General features: G+C 38.7%; 1 protein-coding gene across 15 annotated transcripts in view; it reads left to right on the forward strand.

Moving 5' to 3' along the window:
* The window catches only part of CFAP54 (cilia and flagella associated protein 54), a 297,401-nt gene that overhangs the window by 207,001 nt on the left and 62,501 nt on the right, over positions 1-27,899 (forward strand). For 14 of the 15 annotated variants that reach the window (XR_005370580.1, XR_005370581.1, XR_005370582.1 and 11 more), the window contains 5 exons: positions 3,274-3,429; positions 5,000-5,105; positions 6,290-6,383; positions 18,859-18,957; positions 19,493-19,634. Coding sequence is in view for 11 of the 15 variants with exons in the window: in XM_038558716.1 (XP_038414644.1) it covers positions 3,274-3,429; positions 5,000-5,105; positions 6,290-6,383; positions 18,859-18,957; positions 19,493-19,634 (597 nt within the window). In the remaining 4 variants the exon portion in view is untranslated. Of the gene's footprint in view, positions 1-3,273; positions 3,430-4,999; positions 5,106-6,289; positions 6,384-18,858; positions 18,958-19,492; positions 19,635-27,899 lie in introns of those variants that run through there. The other variant, XR_005370583.1, reaches the window with a different exon arrangement.

The raw sequence follows: 27,899 nt of genomic DNA on the forward strand, positions 1-27,899 counted from the left end.
GAACTTTAAGTACAGACTGTGTTAAATTGTATGGATTGTGTTAAATCAAATATATTCTCTACTTTCATGACTTCCTACTCTTGAAGATGTGTCACTACTCAGTGACAATGGTGCCACTGTTTTTTAGACTCACTTGAGGCAGAACAGCTTGTTTTCTGTTATATTATATTAAATACAGACTTAAAAAACAAAACCAAAAGCAGCTTTTCTGTCAAAACAACATCAGTTTCACAACTTCTTTTTCACAGAGTTTATGTTTATTGGAAACAGGAGCACTTCAATATTATGAAGCATAAAATCATCTGATTTGATGCTTTCTCGACAGTTTTCTTTTATAGTGGGCATACAGATTGCATCACAAGAATAGAGCCCCTTAAATAATTGTTTTTTCTTTGTGAGAGCCTCTGACAGAAAAAGGCATTTTGAGATTGTTTTTGTAAGACCAAAGATAAACATCATGGTTGTTCGGGATTATTTTTCCCATTAATCACTATACCTTAAGCTTTATGATAAGATGGAAAAGTAGATTACTGATTGATTGTATAATAGGAGTGAAGAAAGTTGCAAGAATGATGCTAGGGAGTAAGGATATGAGGAAGCCAGTCACGATCTCTACCCTCAGAAAGCCTGTTATCCAGTTAGGGGGAGAGAGAAAGAAAAGTCTTGGTGATTTCTGAAACAAGTCTGTTTCTAATTTTAACAAAAATCTAGAAGACAATTCAAGTGCTTTTATTGATACTTTATTATGCATGTATATATTCCATATATGGTACATATATATATATACATGTGCCTAAATTACATGAAGATACTTGATCTTATTATCTTATATTAATAAACAGCTATAGTATAATTTGAAACAGTGAGACGCATAAAAATGGGAGATGTGTTGGAATATGAGATTGTATTGGACAAATGATGTTAGCATATGCTTGCCTGGGATCTATTCATAATTGGCCATTGTTGGGATGAAGAGCAGGGACTCTGGAGAAAGATTTCTGGTCTGGTTTCCTTGAGCAGAGCATTTTAACTCCTCTGTGCTTCAGTTTCCTCTCTTGTAAAAGGTGAATAAGAAAAGTAGCAATCTTACTGGCTTGTTGTGAGGTGATGCAAATGTGTGCCTTGTTAGAAGGGTACCTACTTGATAGCTGTATAGACACTAGTGAGTCTCACTGTTCCGTGCCTGGCTTCCTTGCTCTCTTGGGAGCACCCTTGAAGCAAGGCTCAGTTTCTTCATCTCCATTTTTTCTCACCAGTGTGCTGTTAACCTGCAGAGTAGGTTCAGAGTAAAGGCTCCTTGACTTCTTGACTTCTTCCTGGAGGAAAGAGAGTGAGAGAGAGAGAGAGAGAGGCACTGTTTCCACCATCCGTCTGTTCATTCCTCAACTAAAAACTTACAAAAAGTTCTAGGTTTCTTGAGAACTCTTTGTAGGGCATAGCATTTTGGAATTGAAAAATTTCTGAACCCAAAGGGACCCTAGATATTTTCTGCTTCTACTGCCTCATTTTTCAGACGAAGACATTCAAGACCCAGAGGCATGTTGGGATTTGTTCAAGGCCTCAAATGACATGGCATGGACCCAGCACTTACTTCAGCTGGAACCCAGCATCTGTATCATTCTGCAGTCCTACACTACCTATCTGTATTTCTCTACTGTGCAGGTTAAACTTTCCTATTGATAAGTATTTTTCCCCATTGCCTTCTACTCTTTTTTTTTTTTTTAATTTTTTTTTTTTTTTTTTTTTTTTTATTTATGATAGTCACAGAGAGAGAGAGAGAGAGAGAGGCAGAGACACAGGCAGAGGGAGAAGCAGGCTCCATGCACCGGGAGCCTGACGTGGGATTCGATCCCGGGTCTCCAGGATCGCGCCCTGGGCCAAAGGCAGGCGCCAAACCACTGCGCCACCCAGGGATCCCTCTACTCTTTTTTTTTAATTTTTATTTATTTATGATAGTCACACACAGAGAGAGAGAGAGAGAGAGAGAGAGGCAGAGACACAGGCAGAGGGAGAAGCAGGCTCCATGCACTGGGAGCCCAATGTGGAATTCGATCCCAGGTCTCCAGGATCGCACCCTGGGCCAAAGGCAGGCGCTAAACCGCTGCGCCACCCAGGGATCCCTACTTTCTACTCTTTATCCTAACATTTTCCTTGTTTAAAATTACCATAAGATAAGGCAATCTTCAGCTGCCAGTTCCAATGGCCACATTCTCTGGGAAGGCTTCCCTAACCTCTCTTGGGTCTAGAGAAAGGCCCCTTGAGTGTAACCTGCTACCACATCGCCCTGTGCTTTCCCTGCCACTCAGTTGACAACACAGTATTTTAAATGCCTCTCAGGCCATTCTCATTCCCCATTAAACACTAAGCTCCATAATCTGACTCTTGTCATATTTTAAGAGTGTGGGCCTTGGAGCCAGACTTGCCTTGGTTCTGATCACAGCCCTGCTACTTCTAGTCACATGACTTTGAGCAAAATACTTAAACCTCACTGCCACTGCTTTCTCCTCTGTAAAGTGAGTGTACTAATGAAATCTGGTCAGAATTGGGAGGATTACATGAGATAATGCTTAAGTCTTTGGGATGGAACTGAATTGTAGGAAGCACTTAATAAACCTGACCTCTTATTTTTCTCTTTTCTCATTTTTTTTCCCAGTGCCTCTCATTTTACCCAGAACTCAGAAAATGTTTGCTGAATAGATATGTCTGTCTGTCTGTCTGTCTGTCTGTCTGTGAGGGCACACAGATTAAATTTAATGCCTCTTTAATAATACAACAGATCTTCATTATGTTAAGTGCTGATGGGACCACACAAGAAGTATAGCACATGGCCCTTATCCAAATGGCTTTTGCCATCTAGTTGCAATGACAAAATATGCATAGCAAGCAACCACTAAGAGAGCTGAATAGAAACAAAATTACTGCCTATTAATATATGCAAATTTTTATTGGGAACAATATAAAACCTCAAAAACTTCCAGATGTTACCCTGCTAACAACCTCATCTTAGGAACACAGTTGTTTTGTAGAACATAATGAAATTTTAGAACTGAGACTTGAGAAATTATCCTTCATTTTAAAAATGAGAAAATGTTGAAATTTTTCAAAGATAAAGTTTCAAAGGGCCACTGTTATAGTTTGTTGAGATATTTGGGTATTGAGTTTTAAGAAAATATTTCTTAGATGCTAAAAAGACTACCAGAGTTCTTAATAGAACTCACTGTGTGAGAGTTCTGATAACTTGGAGGCTTGTTATGAACAACTTATTCCCTGTAGGACATACACTGGCCAAACAAGTATATTATGCCAGTAAAAAGAAGGATCCCTCGAAGTGGTTTCCTGCCCTTCGTCTTTTTGAAATAGCACTGAAGCTCTGTAAGATATCAGCAACAGAAGAACATGAGGTGGAAGCCGAAATTCTTTTTCAGAAAGGTAAGATGTACTTGGGGTCAGAACTATGATAAAGTTTATGGATTTTTTTTTCCTATTAACAAAAGGCTTCTTGAAAATCTGGTCAGTGACTATAAAAAGTGTCAATTTTACATAGGGCTTACTGATGACAAAGACATTGGTACCTCTGCCAGACTCAGTTTGGAATAAAGAGAACACTGCTTATTTTAAGTTTATACCAAGAAAGTGGGGGGGGGGGAGTACTGCTTCTTAGTTTATTTTATAATTACAACTGACCCTCCTTTTGCAAAATTTCATGTTTGGCTCAAAAATGTCATCATCAGCCATTTAGTTATGAATAATATTTCTTAATGCTTGGAAGACATTTTTTATGTATGATTTCATTCCTTAGCTAGGCATTTTAGTTAATTTCTATAAAAGATACATATTCATTTAAATTAAATAGCCATAGCACATCTATATTTATTTATTTATTTATTTATTTATTTTATTTTTTTAATTTTTATTTATTTATGATAGTCACAGAGAGAGAGAGAGAGGCAGAGACATAGGCAGAGGGAGAAGCAGGCTCCATGCACCGGGAGCCCGACGTGGGATTCGATCCCGGGTCTCCAGGATCGCGCCCTGGGCCAAAGGCAGGCGCCAAACCGCTGCGCCACCCAGGGATCCCCACATCTATATTTATAACTTATATACAATACATATTTGCATAATACATTCATACATTTTATTGTGGCTATTTTAGCCATGAAAAGAGTGATGATGATGATTGCTGTCGTTTATTGATCATCTACTAGATGCAAGGCTCTGTAGAAATCTGTGTTTTAACGTCTCATGTTGCTAATTCTTACAACAGCTCTACAGGGTAGACATGGCCAATCCTCATTGACAGGGGAAGAAAATGATGTAATCTGGTTATGTAAATTTCTCCAGATCAGCAGCTACTTAATGATAGTGCCCAGATGTGAACTTCACAATGGGAGGCTCTGTGCCCTATTCACATGCTGCATGAAAATTGCAAATCCTTTTATAGTGATAAAAGTTTTCCCTTTCTTGCCCATTTGGCTACAGAAGTGCCATTCCAGTGAAGGCTGCAGCTTACCCTGAGGTCTGAGAGCTGTGTGAGCACTAATGCATTTGCATAATTTGTGATTGTTTTCAAATGTTCCTTGACTTTCTAGAACTTGTTTTAAGGGAAATGTTTTCTATGACATCTGCAATACTAGACAAAGGAAAGAGGACATGGATATAGATAAAGGGAATGAGCCCTACCGGAAGAAAGGAGGGTACAAAGTAAGGAAATAGAGAGAAAAATAAGATGGTAAGAACATTTGTGTCCGGAAAGCCAAAGGAGGCTTTGACTCAATGTTGATGACTAAAGGCAAGGTGAGCCTGGAGACTCCTGGGGAAGGAAGCAAAAGATCTTTCTTTCACTATTAGCTGACCTTACAGCAAAAACAACAGACAAATGGGCAAAAAGGACAGCACATCCAGTTTTCTGAAGTTCCAGTGTGAAATATTTATTCTGAAGTTCTAAAAGATAGAAAAAGGAAAAACCATTTTTGTATATATATATTTTTTATTCTTTCAGGCAAAATAGAACGTCAAATATTGATGGAAGAGAAATCTCCAAGTTCGCAACTTGAGAGTTTATTTGAAGCTATACAGCTAAGCTTGAGAAATGATCAAAACTCAGGGTAAGGGATCCTTGGGTGGCGCAGCGGTTTGGCGCCTGCCTTTGGCCCAGGGCGTGATCCTGGAGATCCGGGATCAAATCCCACGTCAGGCTCCCGGTGCATGGAGCCTGCTTCTCCCTCTGCCTGTGTCTCTGCCTCTCTCTCTCTCACTGTGTGCCTATCATGAATAAATAAAAATTAAAAAAAAAACAAAAAACAAAAAAAAAACTCAGGGTAAAAAATAATCTTTCCATTATTATAACAATATATGTTTTGGTATAAGCCCCATGTTTTGGTAATACATTGAACATTCCAGGCTGGGATGATTGGGAGACCCTCTTCCCTGTGGTCTATTGTCCAACAAGTTTACTTCCTTTTCAGGACTATTGCCCTTGGCTCTGACCCAAGGCCTTGTTTATAGTGATGGTTGATTATGGCAGTTATTGTGGTGGCATATTAGACTGTGATTTTGCTTCTAGTCTTTACTCACATCGATCTCCTGTCTGTCCCAGGATTCTAGCAGCCACCTATCGATGTGATATTGTATCTAGATAAGATTTATCTGGATGTTCACTCTGGTCAGGAGGACCAGGACTGGCCAACTTAATTCTATATAAAAATCAACTTAAGATCGAGAATAAGCCACAGTTATTACATCTACACTGATTTTTAAAAATTTAAATTCAATTTGCCAACATATAGTATAACATCCAGTGCTCATCCCATCTATACGAAGTTAAATGGCTCCAACTGACAGGTTTGATAGCGAATGCACAGACCTAACCCATACTGAATCACTGCTTTCTGCATAACTCTGTGTGTCTCTTTCCATTTTAATTAGTGTAGGAGAATAGAAAAAGAGGTCTGGTTTTCAAGGCAGGTTCCTTCAGTTCTGATTTTTCACTTCTTTTGTGCCTTGTGTGCTGAACTGTTCTAGAATGGTCTTGATGCTGGGCTTCAGAGCAGTCATGTCATAGAGTGTTGTCAGAACAGGACAAGGTAGATTGCTCAAGAGCTTCCAATTTCAGTAGGGAGGAAGGTGCTGGTGTCAATGCCAACAGTGCTATGAAAAGAGGGTGTGAGTATGGGATAGATACTGGTTTTGTCTGTTTTTACCTTTAATTAGCTCAGAAATTGTGGAAAATGATGTAAAATGATTATGAATGGTGAAGCTATTTAATAAGTACAATGTTATATCATTTTAGGTTGATAAGAGACTCCTACTTAGAAATGGCCCTATTATTTTTACACATGAGGAAGCCAAAAAACAAACTTTCAACATCACCATTAACACTTAAGGTAATAAACTATTTTGTTAGAAATCGTAAGTCAGTTGTCTTTGAACCTGCTATTTAGGTGACTTGCTATTGACTTAATGAGACTGATTTTCCTGTATGACTTGGAGAAATTAATTAATTACTTTATAGTCACACTCATGTTTAGATGCCTCTTTGGATATTTTATATAGGGTTCTGAAAATAGAGATCATGGGGACATTTTTACCTGTTAAAATGTTATACATGAGATGTGGGTATGTGTAAATACTCTAAGATCTTTATATTAATCAGGAAATTGCAAGAAATGATATGTTTCTGAAGCAGATATAAGATTTTCATCATGGATATGGTATACAAACAGATCACCTTTTGATAGAGTCATTCATTTATTCATCACATACCTATTTACTATGACCTAGACAATATTCTGGAAGGTTATCAAGCAGTGATTAAGACAAACTTCGTCCTTGTCCTCATGGAGCTTACTTTTCAGTAGAGGGAGACAGACAATAAACAAGTAAAAGAAGAAGCAAGGTAGGAGGAAGGAAGGAAAAGAGGGAGGGAAGAGCAGGAAGGGGCATGGTTTAGGTGGTGAAATTGGGGATTAGGAAAGAAGTTGCCTTGGTGGAACTATGAATGACTGTGTTGGGAAGACATGAGGTTCAAGGTGGGATTTACCAGATAAGGAGGGAGCCATGCAAAGAGTTGCAGAGATATATACTATGTTAAAGCAGTGCTTCCAAACTAAGGGGCAGAAGCATCGATCCTGTGAAAATGCAGAATCTGATTTGCTAAGTTGGGGATGGGGTCTAAGGTTTGGCATTTCTAAGGGGCTCCAGGTTAATGCTGTTGCTGCTGGCCTGGGGGCCACACTTGAATTCCAGGAATCTAGACTGAGGGAGATCCTGTGAGCAGGATGTGGGTGCATTGGAGATATGTGAATCCATAACTTCTAGTTTTTACTTTTTAAATTTCAGTAGACTTTTTATAATTCATCTCAGTTAAGTAATCCTTTGACCCACCAAGAGATTTTTTTCAGAAAATTTTGGTGTCAAATCTCCAACTTTTGAGACAGCATGGGCATGATTTATACCTTTAGGCAAACAGACTTTTCAGCCAGTTGAATTATTCATATGGTGGCTGCTGAGGTGGATAAAGCAGAATTTATTTTATTTTAATCAAAATTATTGCATAGAAAACTTACTTTTTATGATGTGATAAACATGTTTATTTCTAATAAGAGAAAACAAAAATCTTTACTTCCATGGCAAGTAGCAATGCAAATTAATAGGATCTAGGATAGTAATGTATCACCTTTTTGGCCTTTACTAGAGAAGTGTTTATAATTAAGAGCTTGAACAAAGTAGAATTTGAATGAAAAAATAGCATAATTCCATATGGCATCACATTTTCTATGTGACATAATACAAATATTTTAGCAAGTTATATAATTACTAGAAGCACAGAAAACAGCCAAAGACAAGCATAAATTTATCCAGACACATTCAACCATTGAAATATCACATTAGAAATTTGTCCTAATAAAGACAATGCTTTATAATGCCTTAAAAGAAAGCACTAATGCTTCACCTTATGGAGAGTCTACAAGCAGAATGACCAAGAGACTGGTTTGGGTGTGAATCTTAGCTTTGTGACATACCAGCACTGTGACTGGGACCTGTCTAAACCTAGTTTTCTCATCTGTGAGATAGAGGTGAGGATACTGACCTCTTAGAGTAGGTGGGGGAAATAAACAAGATAATGGGCCTAGCATGTAATAAGTACTCAAAAAAGAGTGGTGCACTATTCTCTGTCAATATGTGACTAAACATTCACATTTTATCTTTCTAGAGTATTTTGTATATAGTAGTTATTCAATAATTATTTTTTAATTAAATGGAATTGACTATTTCACAAACATGTATTCATTCATTAACCAAATACTTATTGAGTGCCTAATGTATGCCAGGCATGTTATTCTTTTTTCCTAAGAAGCACAGAGGAACAAGGCAGAGAAATAACTATCAAAATCTAATGAGGACCATAATCAAGATATGTCCAAGTAGAGAAGTGGAACAAAGTGAGAACTAATTCAGCTTTGGGGGAATACTGGAGAAAGCTTCACAGATGCGATGAATTTTGAAGAATGACTGGAAGTTTTCCAAATAGTTAAGCAGGAGGAAAATAGTTCAAAGAAAGAGATTAGCAAGCACACATATTAAAAACAGATTTATTGAGATATAATTCATGAAATTAACCTATTTTAAGAGTATAGTTCACAAATGTTTAGTAGCTTTACAGAGCTGTGGAGCTAGCATCACCATCCAGTTTTAGAGCATTCCCGTTATTTCTACCCCCAGCCCCAAACAACCACTAATTTGTTTTCTATTTCCAAGATTGGCCTTTTCTGTATATTTCATATAATGGAATTTCATATAAATGGAACCATACAATATGTATCTTTTGCGCCTGCTTTTTTTCACTTAGTGTTACATTTTTGAGGTTCACCCATGTTGTAGCATGTAACAGTAGTTTGTCCCTTTTTATTGCTGAATAGTATTCCATCTTTTGGATCTACAGTATTTTCTTTGTCCATTCTACAGTTGATGGATATATGAATTGTTCCTACTTTTTTGGCTGTTTTGATTAATGCTGCTTTGAATGTCTGTATACAAGTTTTTAAGTGAACCTGTTTTCAGATCTCTTGGGTGTATATCTAAGAATTGAATTCCTAGATCATATGCTAGCTCTAAGTTTAGCCTTTTGGTGATCTGTCAGATTGTTTTCCAAAGTACCTGTACCATTTTGTATTCCTATGAGCAGTGAATAGGGGTTCCAATTTCATCACAGTCTGGCCAAAACTTGTTATTATATGTATTATTGATTGTAGCCATCCTGGTGGGGATGAAGTATATCTCCTTGTGGCTTTGGTGTGCATTTCCCAGCTGGCTAATAATGTTGAGATCTTTTCTTATGTTTCCTGATCATTTCTGTATCTTCTTTGGGGAACTGTTTATTCAAATCTTTTGCCCATAACCTAAACTGAGATATATCTCTTTTTTTTTTTAATCACAAGAGTCTTCAAAATGTATATTCTATTTTTTTTTATTGGTGTTCAATTTACTAACATACAGAATAACACCCCGTGCCCGTCACCCCTTCACTCCCACCCCCCGCCCTCCTCCCCTTCTACCACCCCTAGTTCGTTTCCCAGAGTTAGCAGTCTTTACGTTCTGTCTCCCTTTCTGATATTTCCCACACATTTCTTCTCCCTTCCCTTATTTTCCCTTTCACTATTATTTATATTCCCCAAATGAATGAGAACATATAATGTTTGTCCTTCTCCGACTGACTTACTTCACTCAGCATAATACCCTCCAGTTCCATCCACGTTGAAGCAAATGGTGGGTATTTGTCATTTCTAATAGCTGAGTAATATTCCATTGTATACATAAACCACATCTTCTTTATCCATTCATCTTTCGTTGGACACCGAGGCTCCTTCCACAGTTTGGCTATCGTGGCCATTGCTGCTAGAAACATCGGGGTGCAGGTGTCCCGGCGTTTCATTGCATCTGTATCTTTGGGGTAAATCCCCAACAGTGCAATTGCTGGGTCGTAGGGCAGGTATATTTTTAACTGTTTGAGGAACCTCCACACAGTTTTCCAGAGTGGCTGCACCAGTTCACATTCCCACCAACAGTGTAAGAGGGTTCCCTTTTCTCCGCATCCTCTCCAACATTTGTTGTTTCCTGCCTTGTTAATTTTCCCCATTCTCACTGGTGTGAGGTGGTATCTCATTGTAGTTTTGATTTGTATTTCCCTGATGGCAAGTGATGCAGAACATTTTCTCATATGCATGTTGGCCATGTCTATGTCTTCCTCTGTGAGATTTCTGTTCATGTCTTTTGCCCATTTCATGATTGGATTGTTTGTTTCTTTGGTGTTGAGTTTAATAAGTTCTTTATAGATCTTGGAAACTAGCCCTTTATCTGATATGTCATTTGCAAATATCTTCTCCCATTCTGTAGGTTGTCTTTTAGTTTTGTTGACTGTATCCTTTGCTGTGCAAAAGCTTCTTATCTTGATGAAGTCCCAATAGTTCATTTTTGCTTTTGTTTCTTTTGCCTTCGTGGATGTATCTTGCAAGAAGTTACTATGGCCAAGTTCAAAAAGGGTGTTGCCTGTGTTCTTCTCTAGGATTTTGATGGAATCTTGTCTCACATTTAGATCTTTCATCCATTTTGAGTTTATCTTTGTGTATGGTGAAAGAGAGTGGTCTAGTTTCATTCTTCTGCATGTGGATGTCCAATTTTCCCAGCACCATTTATGGAAGAGACTGTCTTTCTTCCAATGGATAGTCTTTCCTCCTTTATCGAATATTAGTTGCCCATAAAGTTCAGGGTCCACTTCTGGATTCTCTATTCTGTTCCACTGATCTATGTGTCTGTTTTTGTGCCAGTACCACACTGTCTTGATGACCACAGCTTTGTAGTACAACCTGAAATCTGGCATTGTGATGCCCCCAGATATGGTTTTCTTTTTTAAAATTCCCCTGGCTATTCGGGGTCTTTTCTGATTCCACACAAATCTTAAAATAATTTGTTCTAACTCTCTGAAGAAAGTCCATGGTATTTTGATAGGGATTGCATTAAACGTGTATATTGCCCTGGGTAACATTGACATTTTCGCAATATTAATTCTGCCAATCCATGAGCATGGAATATTTTTCCATCTCTTTGTGTCTTCCTCAATTTCTTTCAGAAGTGTTCTATAGTTTTGAGGGTATAGATCCTTTACATCTTTGGTGAGGTTTATTCCTAGGTATCTTATGCTTTTGGGTGCAATTGTAAATGGGATTGACTCCTTAATTTCTCTTTCTTCAGTCTCATTGTTAGTGTATAGAAATGCCACTGACTTCTGGGCATTGATTTTGTATCCTGCCACGCTACCGAATTGCTGTATGAGTTCTAGCAATCTTGGGGTGGAGACTTTTGGGTTTTCTATGTAGAGTATCATGTCATCGGCGAAGAGGGAGAGTTTGACTTCTTCTTTGCCAATTTGAATGCCTTTAATGTCTTTTTGTTGTCTGATTGCTGAGGCTAGGACTTCCAGTACTATGTTGAATAGCAGTGGTGAGAGTGGACATCCCTGTCTTGTTCCTGATCTTAGGGGAAAGGCTCCCAGTGCTTCCCCATTGAGAATGATATTTGCTGTGGGCTTTTCATAGATGGCTTTTAAGATGTCGAGGAATGTTCCCTCTATCCCTACACTCTGAAGAGTTTTGATCAGGAATGGATGCTGTATTTTGTCAAATGCTTTCTCTGCATCCAATGAGAGGATCATATGGTTCTTGGTTTTTCTCTTGCTGATATGATGAATCACACTGATTGTTTTACGGGTGTTGAACCAGCCTTGTGTCCCAGGGATAAATCCTACTTGGTCATGGTGAATAATTTTCTTAATGTACTGTTGGATCCTATTGGCCAGTATCTTGTTGAGAATTTTTGCATCCATGTTCATCAGGGATATTGGTCTGTAATTCTCCTTTTTGGCGGGGTCTTTGTCTGGCTTTGGAATTAAGGTGATGCTGGCCTCATAGAACGAATTTGGAAGTACTCCATCTCTTTCTATCTTTCCAAACAGCTTTAGGAGAATAGGTATGATTTCTTCTTTAAACGTTTGATAAAATTCTCCTGGGAAGCCATCTGGCCCTGGACTCTTGTGTCTTGGGAGGTTTTTGATGACTGCTTCAATTTCCTCCCTGGTTATTGGCCTGTTCAGGTTTTCTATTTCTTCCTGTTTCAGTTTTGGTAGTTTGTGGCTTTCCAGGAATGCGTCCATTTCTTCTAGATTGCCTAATTTATTGGCGTATAGCTGTTCATAATATGTTTTTAAAATCGTTTGTATTTCCTTGGTGTTGGTAGTGATCTCTCCTTTCTCATTCATGATTTTATTAATTTGAGTCTTCTCTCTCTTCTTTTTAATAAGGCTGGCTAATGGTTTATCTATCTTATTAATTCTTTCAAAGAACCAACTCCTGGTTCTGTTGATCTGTTCCACAGTTCTTCTGGTCTCGATTTCGTTGAGTTCTGCTCGAATCTTTATTAACTCCCTTCTTCTCTTGGGTGTAGGATCTATTTGCTGTTTTTTCTCTAGCTCCTTTATGTGTAAGGTTAGCTTTTGTATTTGAGTTCTTTCCAGTTTTTGAATGGATGCTTGTATTGCGATGTATTTCCCCCTTAGGACTGCTTTTGCTGCATCCCAAAGATTTTGAACGGTTGTATCTTCATTCTCATTAGTTTCCATGAATCTTTTTAATTCTTCCTTAATTTCCTGGTTGACCCTTTTATCTTTTAGCAGGATGGTCCTTAACCTCCATGTGTTTGAGGTCCTTCCAAACTTCTTGTTGTGATTTAGTTCTAATTTCAAGGCATTATGGTCCGAGAATATGCAGGGGACAATCCCAATCTTTTGGTATCGGTTCAGACCCGATTTGTGACCCAATATGTGGTCTATTCTGGAGAAAGTTCCATGTGCGCTTGAGAAGAATGTGTATTCAGTTGAGTTTGGATGTAAAGTTCTGTAGATATCTGTGAAATCCATCTGGTCCAGTGTATCATTTAAAGCTCTCGTTTCTTTGGAGATGTTTTGCTTAGAAGACCTATCGAGTATAGAAAGAGCTAGATTGAAGTCACCAAGTATAAGTGTATTATTATCTAAGTATTTCTTCACTTTGGTTAATAATTGATTTATATATTTGGCAGCTCCCACATTCGGAGCATATATATTGAGGATTGTTAAGTCCTCTTGTTGAATAGATCCTTTAAGTATGATATAGTGTCCCTCTTCATCTCTCACTACAGTCTTTGGGGTAAATTTTAGTTTATCTGATATAAGGATGGCTACCCCTGCTTTCTTTTGAGGACCATTCGAATGGTAAATGGTTCTCCAACCTTTTATTTTCAGGCTGTAGGTGTCCTTCTGTCTAAAATGAGTCTCTTGTAGACAGCAAATAGATGGGTCCTGCTTTTTTATCCAGTCTGAAACCCTGCGCCTTTTGATGGGGTCATTAAGCCCGTTCACATTCAGAGTTACTATTGAGAGATATGAGTTTAGTGTCATCATGATATCTATTCAGTCTTTGTTTTTGTGGACTGTTCCACTGAACTTCTTCTTAAAGGGGAATTTTAAGAGGCCCCCTTAAAATTTCTTGCAGAGCTGGTTTGGAGGTCACATATTCTTTTAGTTGCTGCCTGTCTTGGAAGCTCTTTATCTCTCCTTCCATTTTGAATGAGAGCCTTGCTGGATAAAGTATTCTTGGTTGCATGTTCTTCTCATTTAGGACCCTGAATATATCCTGCCAGCCCTTTCTGGCCTGCCAGGTCTCTGTGGAGAGGTCTGCTGTTACCCTAATACTCCTCCCCATAAAAGTCAGGGATTTCTTGTCTCTTGCTGCTTTAAGGATCTTCTCTTTATCTTTGGAATTTGCAAGCTTCACAATTAAATGTCGAGGTGTTGAACGGTTTTTATTGATTTTAGGGGGGGATCTCTCTATTTCCTGGATCTGAATGCCTGTTTCCCTTCCCAGATTAGGAAAGTTTTCAGCTAGAATTTGTTCAAATACATATTCTGGCCCTCTGTCCCTTTCGGCGCCCTCGGGAACCCCAATTAAACGTAGGTTTTTCTTCCTCAGGCTGTCGTTTATTTCCCTTAATCTATCTTCATGGTCTTTTAATTGTTTGTCTCTTTTTTCCTCAGTTTCCCTCTTTGCTATCAACTTGTCTTCTAGGTCACTCACTCGTTCTTCCACCTCGTTAACCCTCGACGTTAGGACTTCTAGTTTGGATTGCATCTCATTCAATTGATTTTTAATTTCTGCCTGATTAGCTCTAAATTCTGCAGTCATGAAGTCTCTTGAGTCCTTTATACTTTTTTCTAGAGCCACCAGTAGCTGTATAATAGTGCTTCTGAATTGGCTTTCTGACATTGAATTGTAATCCAGATTTTGTAACTCTGTGGGAGAGAGGACTGTTTCTGATTCTTTCTTTTGAGGTGAGGTTTTCCTTCTAGTCATTTTGCTCAGTGCAGAGTGGCCAAAAGCAAGTTGTATTGGGAAAAAGAGAAAAAGAGAGGAGAGAAAGAAGGAAAGAAAAGAGAAAGAGAAAAAAAAAAAGGGAAGAAAAAGAAAAAAAAAACGAAAAAAAAAAAAAAAGAAGAAACAGAAAGAAAAAGAAAGGAGAAAAAAAGGGGGTGGGGGAAGGAAACAAATCAAAAAGCAAAACAAAACAAAAACAAAAACAAAAACAAACAAACAAAAAAAGAACCACCGGGGAGTATCTTCGGATTCTGTGTTCTTTAAGTCCCTTGGCTTCTCCTGGAAGTTGTCAGTCTAGCTGGTGTTCTGGGGGAGGGGCCTGTTGTGCTGGTTTTCAGGTGTTAGCAGTTGGGGGAGCTGCTGTGCCCCTGCCTGGTGCAGGGCTCAGTGGGGGTTGTTTACCCCGTGAGGCCGCAGGAGGAACAGCCCCAGTGGCGGGGCAGCTCTGGAAACCTGGATTCAGCTCCGGCAGGAACTCCGTCTGCAGGGCCTGGAGGCTCCGGGGCGGGGCCGCTGATCTGCTCAGCTGGGGCAGGAGCGTCCTCGCTGTCCTGGGCCCTCCCGGCCTCTGCCTGTCCCGGGGGAGGCGGGATCCTGGGCTGTGTCCCGGCGCCCTGTGCTCCGGAGCCTGCGCTGTTGGATTCGCGCTCCCGGGCCGCGCAGCCCCCTCCGCGGAGCCGCCCCCGAGCCCCGCGGAGCCGCCCCCGAGCCCCTCCGAGCTGCTCCTGGAACCGCGCAGCCCCCTCCGCACGGAGCCTCTTCCTCCGCCCGAGCCCCCCGAGCTGCTCCCGGGGCCGCGCAGCCCCCTCCGCGGAGCCGCCCCCGAGCCCCCCCGAGCTGCTCCGGGTCCCGCCGTGCGCGCTGCAGCCCTTAGGGAGCTCGGCGCACTCTCCCGGGGCGCAGTTGCTCTGTTACTGTCCCCGGGAGCCCGAGGGCATCCCCGCCCTCCTGGGTCCTGCTCCACCTCCCCGCGAGCCCCTTTCCGCCCGGGAAGGTCGGTGCAGCTCCTGCGTCTCCGGGACGGGGCTCTCCTGTCCTGGGGACACTCGCCCCGGCCTCAGCCCGGCTCCTCGCGGGCCCCTCCCCCTTGGAGGCCTTTGTTCCTTTATTTCTTTTTCCCCGTCTTCCTACCTTGATAGATGCGCAAACTCTTCTCACTGTAGCATTCCAGCTGGTCTCTCTTTAAATCTCAGGCCGAATTCATAGATTTTCAGGATGATTTGAAGGTTTTCTAGGTAGTTTGGTGGAGACAGGTGATTTGGAGACCCTACTCTTCCGCCATCTTGCTCCTCCCCCAAAATGTATATTCTAGATTCAAGTCCCTTATCACCTATTTCCTCCAGTTGATGGCTTGTCTTTTCACCTTGTTAATAATGTCTTTAGACAAAGTTGTAAATTTTAGTGAAGTCCAATTTATCATTTTTCTTCTTTTATATATTGTGCTTTTAGTTGCATATCTAAGAATTCTTTTAAAAGATTTTTTATGTATTTATTTGAGAGAGAGAGAGAGAGAGAGAGAGAGAGAGAACAAATGGGAGGAGGGGCAGAGGGAGAAGCAGATTCCCTACAGAGCATGGGACTTGATCCCAGGACCATGGGATAATGACCTGAGCCAAAGGCAGACACTTTCCAACTAAGCTACTCAGGCACCTGCATATCTAAGAATTAATTGCCTAACCCCAGATGCTGAAGATTTTCTTCTATGTTTTCTTTTAGAAGTTTCATAGTTGTAGCTTTTATGTTTAAGTATGATCCATTTTGAATTAATATTTATGTAAAGTGCAAAGATCTAAATTCTTTTGCACATAGATATCCAGTTGTCCTGGTATCTGTTGTTCAAGTGACTATCTTTTTGACATTGAATTGCCGTGGCACACCATTTTCAAAAATTAATTGATCATAAATGTAAATGTTTATTCCTAGACTCCCAGTCCTATTACACTGAGCTATAAGTCTACCTTTATAAGAGTATCCACCCTCTTGGTTATTGTGGCTTTCAGTAAGTTTTAAAATTGGAAAGTACATGCCCTCCAGCTATGTTCTTCCTTTCCAAAATAGTTTTGGCTACTTTGAGTCTTTTGCATTTTCATATACATATTGTAAAGGCTGCTTGTCAATTTTTTGCAAAAAACTAACAAAATTTTGTCAGGGATTGTGTTAAATCTGTAAATCAATTTAGGGACAACAGGCATCTTAATATTGAATCTTCCAATTCATGAATATGAACTGTCTCTTCATTTATTTAGATATTAATTTGTTTCAGTAATGATCTTTACTTTTCAGTGTATAAATTTTGTACATTTTTGTTAAGTTTATTTCTATTGTGAGTGGAATGTTTTCTTCATTTCATTTTCAGATTGTTCACTGATGATACATAGAAATACAAATGATTTATGAGTATTGAGTTTTGTGTCCTATGACCTTGTTATGCACATTTATTAATTCTAGAGATGTATGTGTGTGTGTGGGGGGGATTTCCTACATTTGTCTTCTGCAAGCAAATACCACTTTACTTCTTCATTTCCAGTCTAGATACATTTTCTTCTTTTTGTTTGTTTGCATAAGCTAGAATCTTATACACAGTGTTAAACACTTTCTCCATCTAAAAAAGATACCCATTATATTCTTTTCCTGTCCACATTATTCTATTTTGAACTCTAGCCCAACCATCTTAATAAAGCCTCCCTCTCAATTCAAAATGAGATTTGATTTCTTTTTTAAATATCTGTCACTACTTGTTCTTACATTATAATTATTAATGTTATTATGTATTCTTCATTTAATGTCTATTAGTCTTGTTTCCAGAATTTAGGTAAATTACCCAAACTTACAGAGCCAGTAAGCTGGCAAGGGCTACCCCAGAACCTAAGTAGTTTCATTACAGCTAATGACTAGGGTCTTCATATCTTGGGACAGGGCTGTATTGCTTAGATCTCCTCAGGCAGATTTCTCCAGGTATCATCTACCTCCTACAAATCTTAGCCCTTGATCTAGACCAGGCCATATTTGCATGTTGTTCTGGCATCAGCATTATTCATTGACTTTTTCCTTGGGAATCTTGTAGGCAGGAGTAAAAGAAAGATATCTTTTGTTATTGTTTGTTTTATTCTGCAGTCTTGTTGAAGATTAAAGCATTAGCCAAAATATGAACATCAAAAAATTGGAACCAAGCATTCTAATTGAATAGTTATCCAGATTAGTTAAATCTTAAGAACTGTTTATTTTAAAGGTGACATTAAAAATGTGAAACAGGCAGATACTATGTTACTAGTGGAGTTTCTGTCAACTTTCATAGCATGCACTTTCTTATGTTTAAAAAACTGAACACACACATACAGAAAAACTTAACACACAACACACAGTAAAAAATATCCCCATTTAATGTTACTTTTGCTATTCTATAGAATTTTATGATTACATTATCCCTTTAATAGTTTCCCAGTTAGGGATCCCTGGGTGGCGCAGCGGTTTAGCGCCTGCCTTTGGCCCAGGGCGCGATCCTGGAGACCCGGGATTGAATCCCACGTCGGGCTCCCGGTGCATGGAGCCTGCTTCTCCCTCTGCCTATGTCTCTGCTTCTCTCTCTCTCTCTCTGTGTGACTATCATAAATAAATAAAAATTTAAAAAAAATAGTTTCCCAGTTAAAAAGATGATAGCAGGGCAGCCCAGGTAGCTCAGCGGTTTAGCGCTGCTTCAGCCCAGGGCCTGATCCTGGAGACCCGGGATCAAGTCCCACGTTGGGCTCCCTGCATGGAGCCTGCTCCTCCCTCTCCCTGTGTCTCTGCCTCTCTGTCTCTCTCTCTCTCTCTCTGTGTCTCTCATGAATAAATAAATAAAATCTTTAAAAAAGATGATAGAAAATATGTATCAAAAATCTTTAAGTAGATAAAAAAATCTTTAACATTCTTATTTCTGACATCCTTATATATGATATAGTCAATGTATAAATCCTCTATTAAAATGGCAAATATCATTTTAAGGAAGCATTTCCTTAATATTTTTGTGTTTATTTTATTGTTACTCAAATAATATAAGCTCATTATAAAAAATTAGAAAATACGATAAAAATAATCACCCTTAAAACCCAGGGTAACCACTGTTATTAATTTTCTCTGCTTCTATATACAGGGAGTATATGTGTGTACATGTCTTTTTAGAAATAGGATAACACTTTTCAAACTGTTTTGTAGCTCCTACTTTTCCTTCTCTAATATATTTTGAATTCCTTTTCATGTCAATAGATACATATACATTATTGTTCTTTTTTTTACATTATTATTCTTAATGGCTCCCTAGTGCTCCACTGAAATGTCATCTTCAGAGGATGACTCTGAAGATTATTTGAGAAACTTCATGATGTCTTTATCTTTATCATAATGTATGTGCTATGTTTTTTAGGCTCCTACCAGAAGGCATAGTTCTATTAAAGAACCAATAGTAAATAAATTTGAAATGTACACTTCACTGGCCTGGATTGTGATAAGAGCTGCTGCCCAGGTTGGTGTGATTTTTATTTAATCTTTTTCTTTACTGTCCTATCTGTATCCTCTATCTGCCAGCAGTTAGGGCAGCACAATGTATCTCTATGAGAGAAAGGAAAATTCACATTCTTTATAATTTATGCCAGTGATGTTTCTTTGGGAAGATTAGAAATGCTCCTTACATATGTAGTGATTTTAATCTTAGTTAGCAGACCTGGCTTTGTTTGTTTCAGCTTTTCTTTAATGAAAGTATTGGCAGATACATATGAGCACATTTTGACATTTTGGCAAATATCTGTTGTAGCTAGGTGAGAGAGCCTATTTACAGTGGCTCATACATTAATTAAATTGTCAACAGTAATGATTTGTTTGACAATGATATATACTACCTGTTGGAGATCACATGTTGTTTTCCAGATTATCTTTATTTTTTCTTCCAATGTATATTTAATATTATTTTATGAATTCACTTTTTCACATTGTTTACTTAATGGGTAATCTATGAATCAGAAAGCTTGCTTTTTTGGACTTTAATTATGCATTAATTTTAGGTCAGTGAAGCTGTGCTGACAATAAATCTACTTATTGGAAAGAAGAATGCTAGAACTGATAAAGTAAGCCAAGGGACATTACCAAATATCCCAGAATTTGCCACCGTGGATCTTTTGTCTTCATACACAGACTATTTGCTTGGTATGTTTGAAATGCCTAGACATTTTATGAAATCCTGATATATATAATGTGTGATCAAGTTGCAAAGATTTAATTGTGGTTTGTTGAGTTTTAGCTTAGCAAGGATAGTGGTGTTAGGAACCTCAGGGAGAGAGAGGATAGGCTTCCTAGGGCCTACCTTACAAAACAAAGGGGAGTCATTTCATTGCATACATATACATGTTATTCAGTCAGCTCCTGCATTTCAGATGCAGGGCTCTGGACAAGTGGTATGCCCTTCTGTCTGCTTCTTTTCTAGTTCACACATGTCAAATGAGGCCTTTTGAAAATATTTACTTGTAAGTCTTTTCCTGATCCTTTAAAATGTGTACTTGCTCTCATACTCTCATGTAGCTCTTTGTTCTTTTTCTTACTTATTTTAAATGTGTGTGTATGTGTGCATGTATGAGTGTGTACCTGGCTGTACATATTTGAGCTCTTTCTCTCATTGAACTATCATCAGTTTCCTGAGAGGAGGGACCTTGATTTGCTTCCCTAACCACAGAAAATCACACATTACTTGCGCATTACAGACATTCATATTTGTTAAATGGATTAATGAATGAGAGGTTAGAATTTAAACTTGACCTCACTACTATTACTTTTTCTCATTTAGGACTCCTTTGTTAGTTAGTAAACTATAAAATAAACCTCTAAGTGAGATCAGCAGTAACATATTTAACATTCATTTGAAAAATATTTATTGAGTGCTTTTTATGTACTGAGTACTTGGATGGGTTCTAAGAAGTAAGGTTCCAGGCTGACATTTCAGTAACAACAATAATTAAAATTTTCCTTGGCAGTAGGTGAAGCATTGAGCCAAAGGGGATGAATGAAGAGTGTTACTTGAACCTGGTGGAGGTGGGAGTCGTCTTCCTAAAGCCTCTGAAAACCTATCTGTAGCTTACTCTCCTGAAGTGTTAAGTCAACTTTAGCCAAAGGGCTAGTGTCTGAAATCATCCCCTACCTTGTCTTTCTTCCTTTCCAACCTAAAAATGTTTTGCCTGGGGTTAAACCATTAGATGGACTTTTTTACACTGAGGTGTAATTTTCTTATTTTATTGCTTTAATGCCTGGTGGGATTTTGCTTCATCAATTTCATCTAAAACACTGTATTGATCAGTTATTACCAAAATTATGCTATATACTGAGCAACCCTAAAACTTAGTAGCTTACAACAAGAATTCATTCTTTGACTTGTCTCATGTAGTCTGCTTTGGTCTATAGATTGAGTTCGGGTATAGCCCATGTGCATTTGTTATGAAGCCCAGGCTAAAGAGGCCATACCTATTTGGTGCATGCTCTTCTCATGGTATACATCAGAGCAAAGGGGCCAAGCTAAATCACAGAAGCACACTCTGGGCATCTCTCCACACCATATCCCATTGGTCATAGCAAATCATAAGATCAAGTCCAACATCAGTGAGGAATGGACATCTCTGCCTGTAGAAGAGGGGAGAGGGGCATGAATGTTTGCTGAATGATAATCCAGACTGTCATACATGACAAGTTAAATCTATGGCTGGTAGCTACCTGAGAAGAATTCTGAACTGCTGTATGGAAAGACAGGAAAAGGTGTTACAATGATCAACTAATATTGTCACCCATGGGCACAAGCAGTAAGGAACAGCATCCCCTGTGCAGATGATCTTAGTTGATCCAATTGAGCAGGCAGTCTTCATCTTAGCTGTGCTTAATGCTATAGTGTATGCTTTCTTTGCCTATATTAGTGGTTTTCATAGCATATTCCAATTTTCAATTTCTGTTTTGTGCCATTAGCACTCCTTTACTATTGTATTGAAATACTAATTTGAAATGACTGAATTTTGAGGTCCAATCTATTTTGCATTTTTCCTTGCCTTAAGGATAATAGTTTTGCCCTCCAGTATTTTTCCTAGCAGACTGATAATTAATTCATTTTGATGATTTCCCTTACTTCAGTTATTTGGGTTGGAAGGAGGTACTGAATCCCCTCCTGACTGCTACAAATACCCAGATGATAATGAAGTTCATATTATAAGGAATTGCTAAAGGGCAACAGCAACAAATAAAACCTGTTTAATTTTCCTTACATTAGCATACATTGGCATCCAGAAGAAAACCTCCTCAGTAATCTCACCTTCACTAGCATTGATATGTACACAAGGTAGTGATCAGTAATCATTGTGCAGAGCACTGTGTCAGATATTTATGTCCAAAGGGAAGGAGTAGTCATGGAACACATCAAGAAAGTGAGCATTGCCTTCCATGAGCTTCCAGTCATTTACAATCAGAACAGACTTACACATTGAAATTATATAAATGCATCTTTTAAGAGGACCACATTATTGGAGACAGATTAAACTAAAACAAGACACAGGCAAGATGGGCATGTGAGTTAATTAGGAACATTTTCTTCTAGAAGTATACTGTAAGGCAGGTGTAAATGGACCAGAGACCTGGGTAGGAGAGTGGAGAGAAAGCACATTTTCTAGGCAGAGTAACTGCTGATCAGAGAAAGATGATGACAAATAGACTAGTCATGTGTATGTGTGCCAGAAGAGATTAGTGTGTATACCAGAGAGCTACTGTATGATATCTGTTGGACAATAAGGTAATTGAGTGATTCAGCTGGTCTGATTTATTGAGGTTTCTTTTACATGGTCTTATGGAAATAGAGACCTTGAAATGATGGTACTGTCAATATAGGAACATATTTAGCTTCAGTGCAAAAAACATGTTTTAGATGGCTACTTTCAGCCTATTTGTCTTAAAATATACTGATCTTTTTGTCTTGATTTTCTTGGGGCCTTAATATAAAAATTCAGCTAGGAGAAAAATTGTTAAATTCTATAAGACACTTTGGATTAAAAGAAATATTTAGGATTAGTGGTCCTGGATGCAGCCTCTCAGAACTAAATACACTTGGTATAAAGAAAAACATAAATGTGTGTCATACTCAAAACTAACATTGGTGAACCTATTGTCAGAATATAAAGAGCAGAAAACCGGAGCTGGGAGCATCACAATGCCGGCTTTCAAGTTGTACTACAAAGCTGTGATCATCAAGACAGTGTGGTACTGGCACAAAAATAGACACATATACCAATGGAACAGAATAGAGAACCCAGAAATGGGCCCTCAACTCTATGGTCAACTAATATTTGACAAAGCAGGAAAGACTATCCACTGGAAAAAGAACAGTCCAATATCTATCTGGAACAGTCCAATATCTAAAAAGAACAGCACCAATAAATGGTGCTGGGAAAATTGGACAGCCAATGCAGAAGAATGAAACTAGACCATTCTCTTACACCATACACAAGATAAACTCAAAATGGATGAAAGATCTAATGTGAGATAAGAATCCATCAAAATCCTAGAGGAAAACACAGGCAACACCCATTTTGAACTTGGCCACAGCAACTTCTTGCAAGATACATCCATGAAGACCAGGAAAACAAAAGCAAAAATGAATTATTGGGACTTAATCAAGATAAAAAGCTTCTGCACGGCAGAAGAAACAGTCAACAAAACTAATTGACAACCTACAGAATGGGAGAAGATATTTGCAAATGACATATCAGGTAAAGGGCTAGTATCTAAGATCTATAAAGAACTTATTAAACTCAACAGCAAAGAAACAAACAATCCAATCCTGAAATGGGCAAAAGACATGAACAGAAATTTCACAGAGGAAGACATAGACATGGCCAACAAGCACATGAGAAAATGCTCTGCATCACTGGCCATCAGGGAAATACCAATCAAAACCACAATGAGATACCACCTCACCCCAGTGAGAATGGGGAAAATTAACAAGACAGGAAACAACAAATGTTGGAGAGGATGTGGAGAAAGGGGAACCCTCTGGCACTGTTGGTGGAAATGTGAACTGGTACAGCCACTCTGGAAAACTGTGTGGAGGTTCCTCAAAGAGTTAAAAATAGAACTACCGTACGACCCAGCAATTGCACTGCTGGGGATTTACCCCAAAGATACAGATGCAGTGAAACACGGGACACCTGCACCCGTATGTTTACAGCAGCAATGTCCACAATAGCCAAACTGTGGAAGGAGCCTTGGTGTCCATCAAAAGATGAATGGATAAAGAAGATGTGGTCTATGTATACAGTGGAATATTACTCAGCCATTAGAAACGACGAATACCCACCATTTGCTTCGACGTAGATGAAACTGAAGGGTATTATGCTGAGTGAAGTGAGTCAATCGGAGAAGGACAAACATTATATGCTCTCATTCATTTGGGGAATATAAAAAATAGTGAAAGGGAATAAAGGGGAAAGGAAAGAAAATGAGTGGGAAATATCAGAGAGGGTAACAGAACATGAGAGCCTCCTAACTCTGGGAAACGAACAAGGGGTAGTAGAAGGGAAGGTGGGTGGGGGGTTGGGGTAACTGGGTGATGGGCACTGAGGGGGCACTGGACAGGATGAGCACTGGGTCTTATGCTATATGTTGGCAAATCGAACTCCAATAAAAAAAAGAAGCCAGAAAAAAAAATGAGACATTTATTGCATGACTTGATTTATATAAGGTTCAAGAATGGGCAAAACTATAGTTTAATGATTAGAGATTTGTTCTCCAAGGGAAAAAGTGACAGGTAAAAGGAAGCATATATTATGAAAGTCAAGTAGAGTTTACTTTGGTGGCAGGGATGGTGACCCAGGTTTTGGTAATTGGTTATAGACACAATTTCCTGGTTGTTCACTTTGCACTTCATAGTATTTCATTGGGCTTTATATTCTTGTTTTATGTACTCCTCAACAAAATAGATTTTAAATACAAAAATAAAATAAAAAAGAATATAAAGAGCAGAACTAAGCATCACAACTGACCTTTAATAATATGCTCTGCCTCTTGAAACAGAGAAAACCTTCCAGCCTGAAAAAATATGATTTATTCTTTTCTTACTGCCTTGCCCCTTGTTCAGAGACATGGGGTCAATACCAACTACAAACTGGGATGCCATTTCTTTACTACTATATTGATTTGTTCTATTTCTCTGAGACACAATTGTCCATAGGTAGGGAATTAGGGAGGCACATTACATTCCCCAATCTCAAACTAGTATACAATTTACAGATGAGAATGGAGATAAATCATTTATGCTAACAGCAGTTGTGTGTGTGTGTGTGTGTGTGTGCATATGATCTGTATTGGTTCATAGTATAAGCACCTGAGACAGTCGGGGGATGATAAGAACCATCCTCAGTGGAGTAGAGCTGTCCTGATCTAACACATACAAGATTCTAGAAATTTCACTGAGATCTCTTCCTTTGATGACTTAAATCTGAGAAGGAATAGTCCCATGACCAAGAGCAGAACATGCATTCTCCACCCTCTATTTTCAGACACTAGGTATGGAGAGACAATTAGGACAGAATCAACAATGAAAAATAAGCAACAGATGCAATGGAATGCTACCTTGAAGACTCAGAGGAAGACTGACACTTGTGGGAAGCAAAGTAAATGTAACAAAGTTGTTTGGAACCCTTAGCAGGGCCCAGACAGTAAAAAATTGACACAAAAACAGAAAGTCATATGCAGCAAGTACTAGTTAATAGTCGGACCAGTGGCTTCTGGTGCTATGCGTTAGTGCTTTCTTATGTGATTTCATTTATCCTTTAGGAAAATTCCATGAGAGTGTCATTATGCACATATGGTAAATGAAGAAAGGTCCTCAGGGAGGTTATGTAACTAGGATAATTTTCTACTGCTGATACAAACCCTGATCTATCCAGTTCTAAGAGCTGTGCCCTTGATCACTGCTGGGTGTGATAAGAGGGCCAGGAAATCAAAGTGCAGAATTAATGCATCACCCTTTTTTGGACTGAGCTGAGATGAAAAATGCTTTCACCTCCCCAATCCAAACCTGTAACAATATTGGGCAAAACAGAACCAAAATTGTTTTAATTTATCGCTGAGCATGAAATCAGGAAAAGAAAATCTCAAGTTACCAAAGTCAAAATAAGCAAGGGCTGAAGAGCTGGGGTGGGGACTCTGAATGCCTGGACAAAAAGGGCATCTGGAAGGAGGGCACTGTAGGTAGGAAGGTTGGAACCCAGTGAACTACATAGAATGGAGGTTCAGAGTGGATTTGCCTACGAACACATTGGGACTAGAAACACATTGCCCACTGGCTTGAGTAGATGCCAAGGAACCAGCCAAGTGCCCAGTCAGGACCCAAAATGAGCCATTTGAGAGAAGTCAGAACCCTACCTGAGACTATAAGGTTCGAATTCTCACCACCTGAAAAATGCAGGGAAATTAGCGTAAATACTGGCCCAAAACCAGTGCAACCCATCCATGCAACTCTGGCTGTGGCTGAAGGGGAACCATTGCAATGGGATATACCTTCCACAAAAGTCCTGAAGATAAACGTATAGTGTAGATTGTACCAGGACAAATTCTGGCATCACTTTCAGATTATAAAGACAAAAAATATAATTGTAAGCTTTCAATCAGAAAAAGTAGCCTTTCTATATATAGAGAAAAGTTGAGCTGGCATTACTTTTCTTCTGTGACATTAAAGACCAGATAGCATTGGCTTCATTTTTCTTCTTTTAATTAAGTTCATTTTTTTACATAAGTAATTTATTCTTAAGAATCAAAACTCCAGAGGAGCACCTGGGTGGCTCTGTTGGTTAAGCATCCGACTCTTGGTTTCAGCTCAGGTCATGATCTCAGGGTGGTGGGATTGAGCCCCACATCGGGCTCTGTGCTCAGTGTGGAGTTTGCTTCAGATTCTCTCTCCTTCTCCTTCCCACATTCTCTCTCTCTCTCTCTCTCTCTCTCAAATAAATAAGTAAAATGTTTAAAAAAATAAAAATAAATAAATATTCAAAAGACATCAAAGGGCATGGAGAGAAAGTATCCCTTCTATCTTCTCTGCAAGTAACCGAGTGCTGTTGGTGCTGTTATTGTACTGACGTCCTATTCCTGCTGTAAGAAACAACCACAATTTAGTGGCTTCAAACAACAGAAAGTGTATCTTCCAATTCAGGAATTCAGAAGTCTAAAATAGGTCTCACCGTATTAAAATTAAGGTGTGGACAGAGCTATGTCCCTCTGGAGGCTTTAGGGGAGAATCTGTTTTGGCTAGAATGCCTGCCTATTTGATAGTAGATTCACAAATATTGCTTTTTTCTTTTTTGATTTACATTGTCTTAGTACACATTTGCCCATTCTTTTACTTTCAACCTTTCTAAATAATCTTATTTTAAATATGCCTCTTAAATAGAACACAGAGTTGGGCTTTCTTTGTTTTAAAACTTATAGTAGTTTTTTTGGTAATGGGCAACTTTAGCCAACTTAAATTAATTGACATGAGCAGTTACGTTTGGCATTATTTTGTATCATTTTACAATATGTATATAATAAACTAGGAAACAAAAACATTAAAATAATGTAATTTCAGGGGAATAAACAAACCATTAGCCAACTTATTTAGGAAAATTAATTACAGTAAAAAAAAGATAAATGATGGGACGCCTGGGTGGCTCAGTGCTTGAGCATCTACCTTTGGCTTAGGGCATGATCCCAGGGTCCTGCATTGGGCTCCCCGCAAGGAGCCTGCTTCTCCCTCTGCCTGTGTCTCTGCCTCTCTCTCTCTTTGTCTTTCGTGAATAAATAAATGAAATCTTTTTTAAAAAAGGCTAAATGATAAGAACAAAGTAGTCACTGATATTTAGAAATTGAGCTGATTTTTTTTAACTCAAAGCAAATGTATTTTTTAAGATTTTATTCATTCATTTGACAGAGAGAGAAAGAGTGCACAAGCAGGGGGAGTGGCAGGCAGACAGAGAGAGAGAAGCAGGCCCCTATGGAGCAGGGAGCAGGACCTCAGGATCATGATCTGAGCTGAAGGCAGATGCTTAACTGACTGAGCCACCCAGATGCCCCTTGAAGCAAATGAATTTTAAACTCTTTGTAAAATGAGTTTTCTCTTTGGAGAAAAATATAATTTACTTCAAAATAAATTATATATAAAATTAGGGAAATCTATTATTATAGAAGAAATAATGTTACATTAGAAATTAAAATTAAAGTTTATTAATTTTAAAAGAATAGTAATAAATCCATTACAAGTTATCATAAATAACATTAAAAATCTCTTTAATGTCTGGCTTAATGAAAGATAATTGGACTCTCACACCCACTTCTGCAGTCTATTATAGCATAATGTTTTGGTTGAAATATGTGAAGAAAATCCAGTTCACAAAGATATGAGATAGAAAATGGAAA

This window comes from Canis lupus, chromosome 15 (genome assembly GCF_011100685.1).
Source record: "Canis lupus familiaris isolate Mischka breed German Shepherd chromosome 15, alternate assembly UU_Cfam_GSD_1.0, whole genome shotgun sequence".
Taxonomy (NCBI): Eukaryota; Metazoa; Chordata; class Mammalia; order Carnivora; family Canidae; genus Canis; species Canis lupus.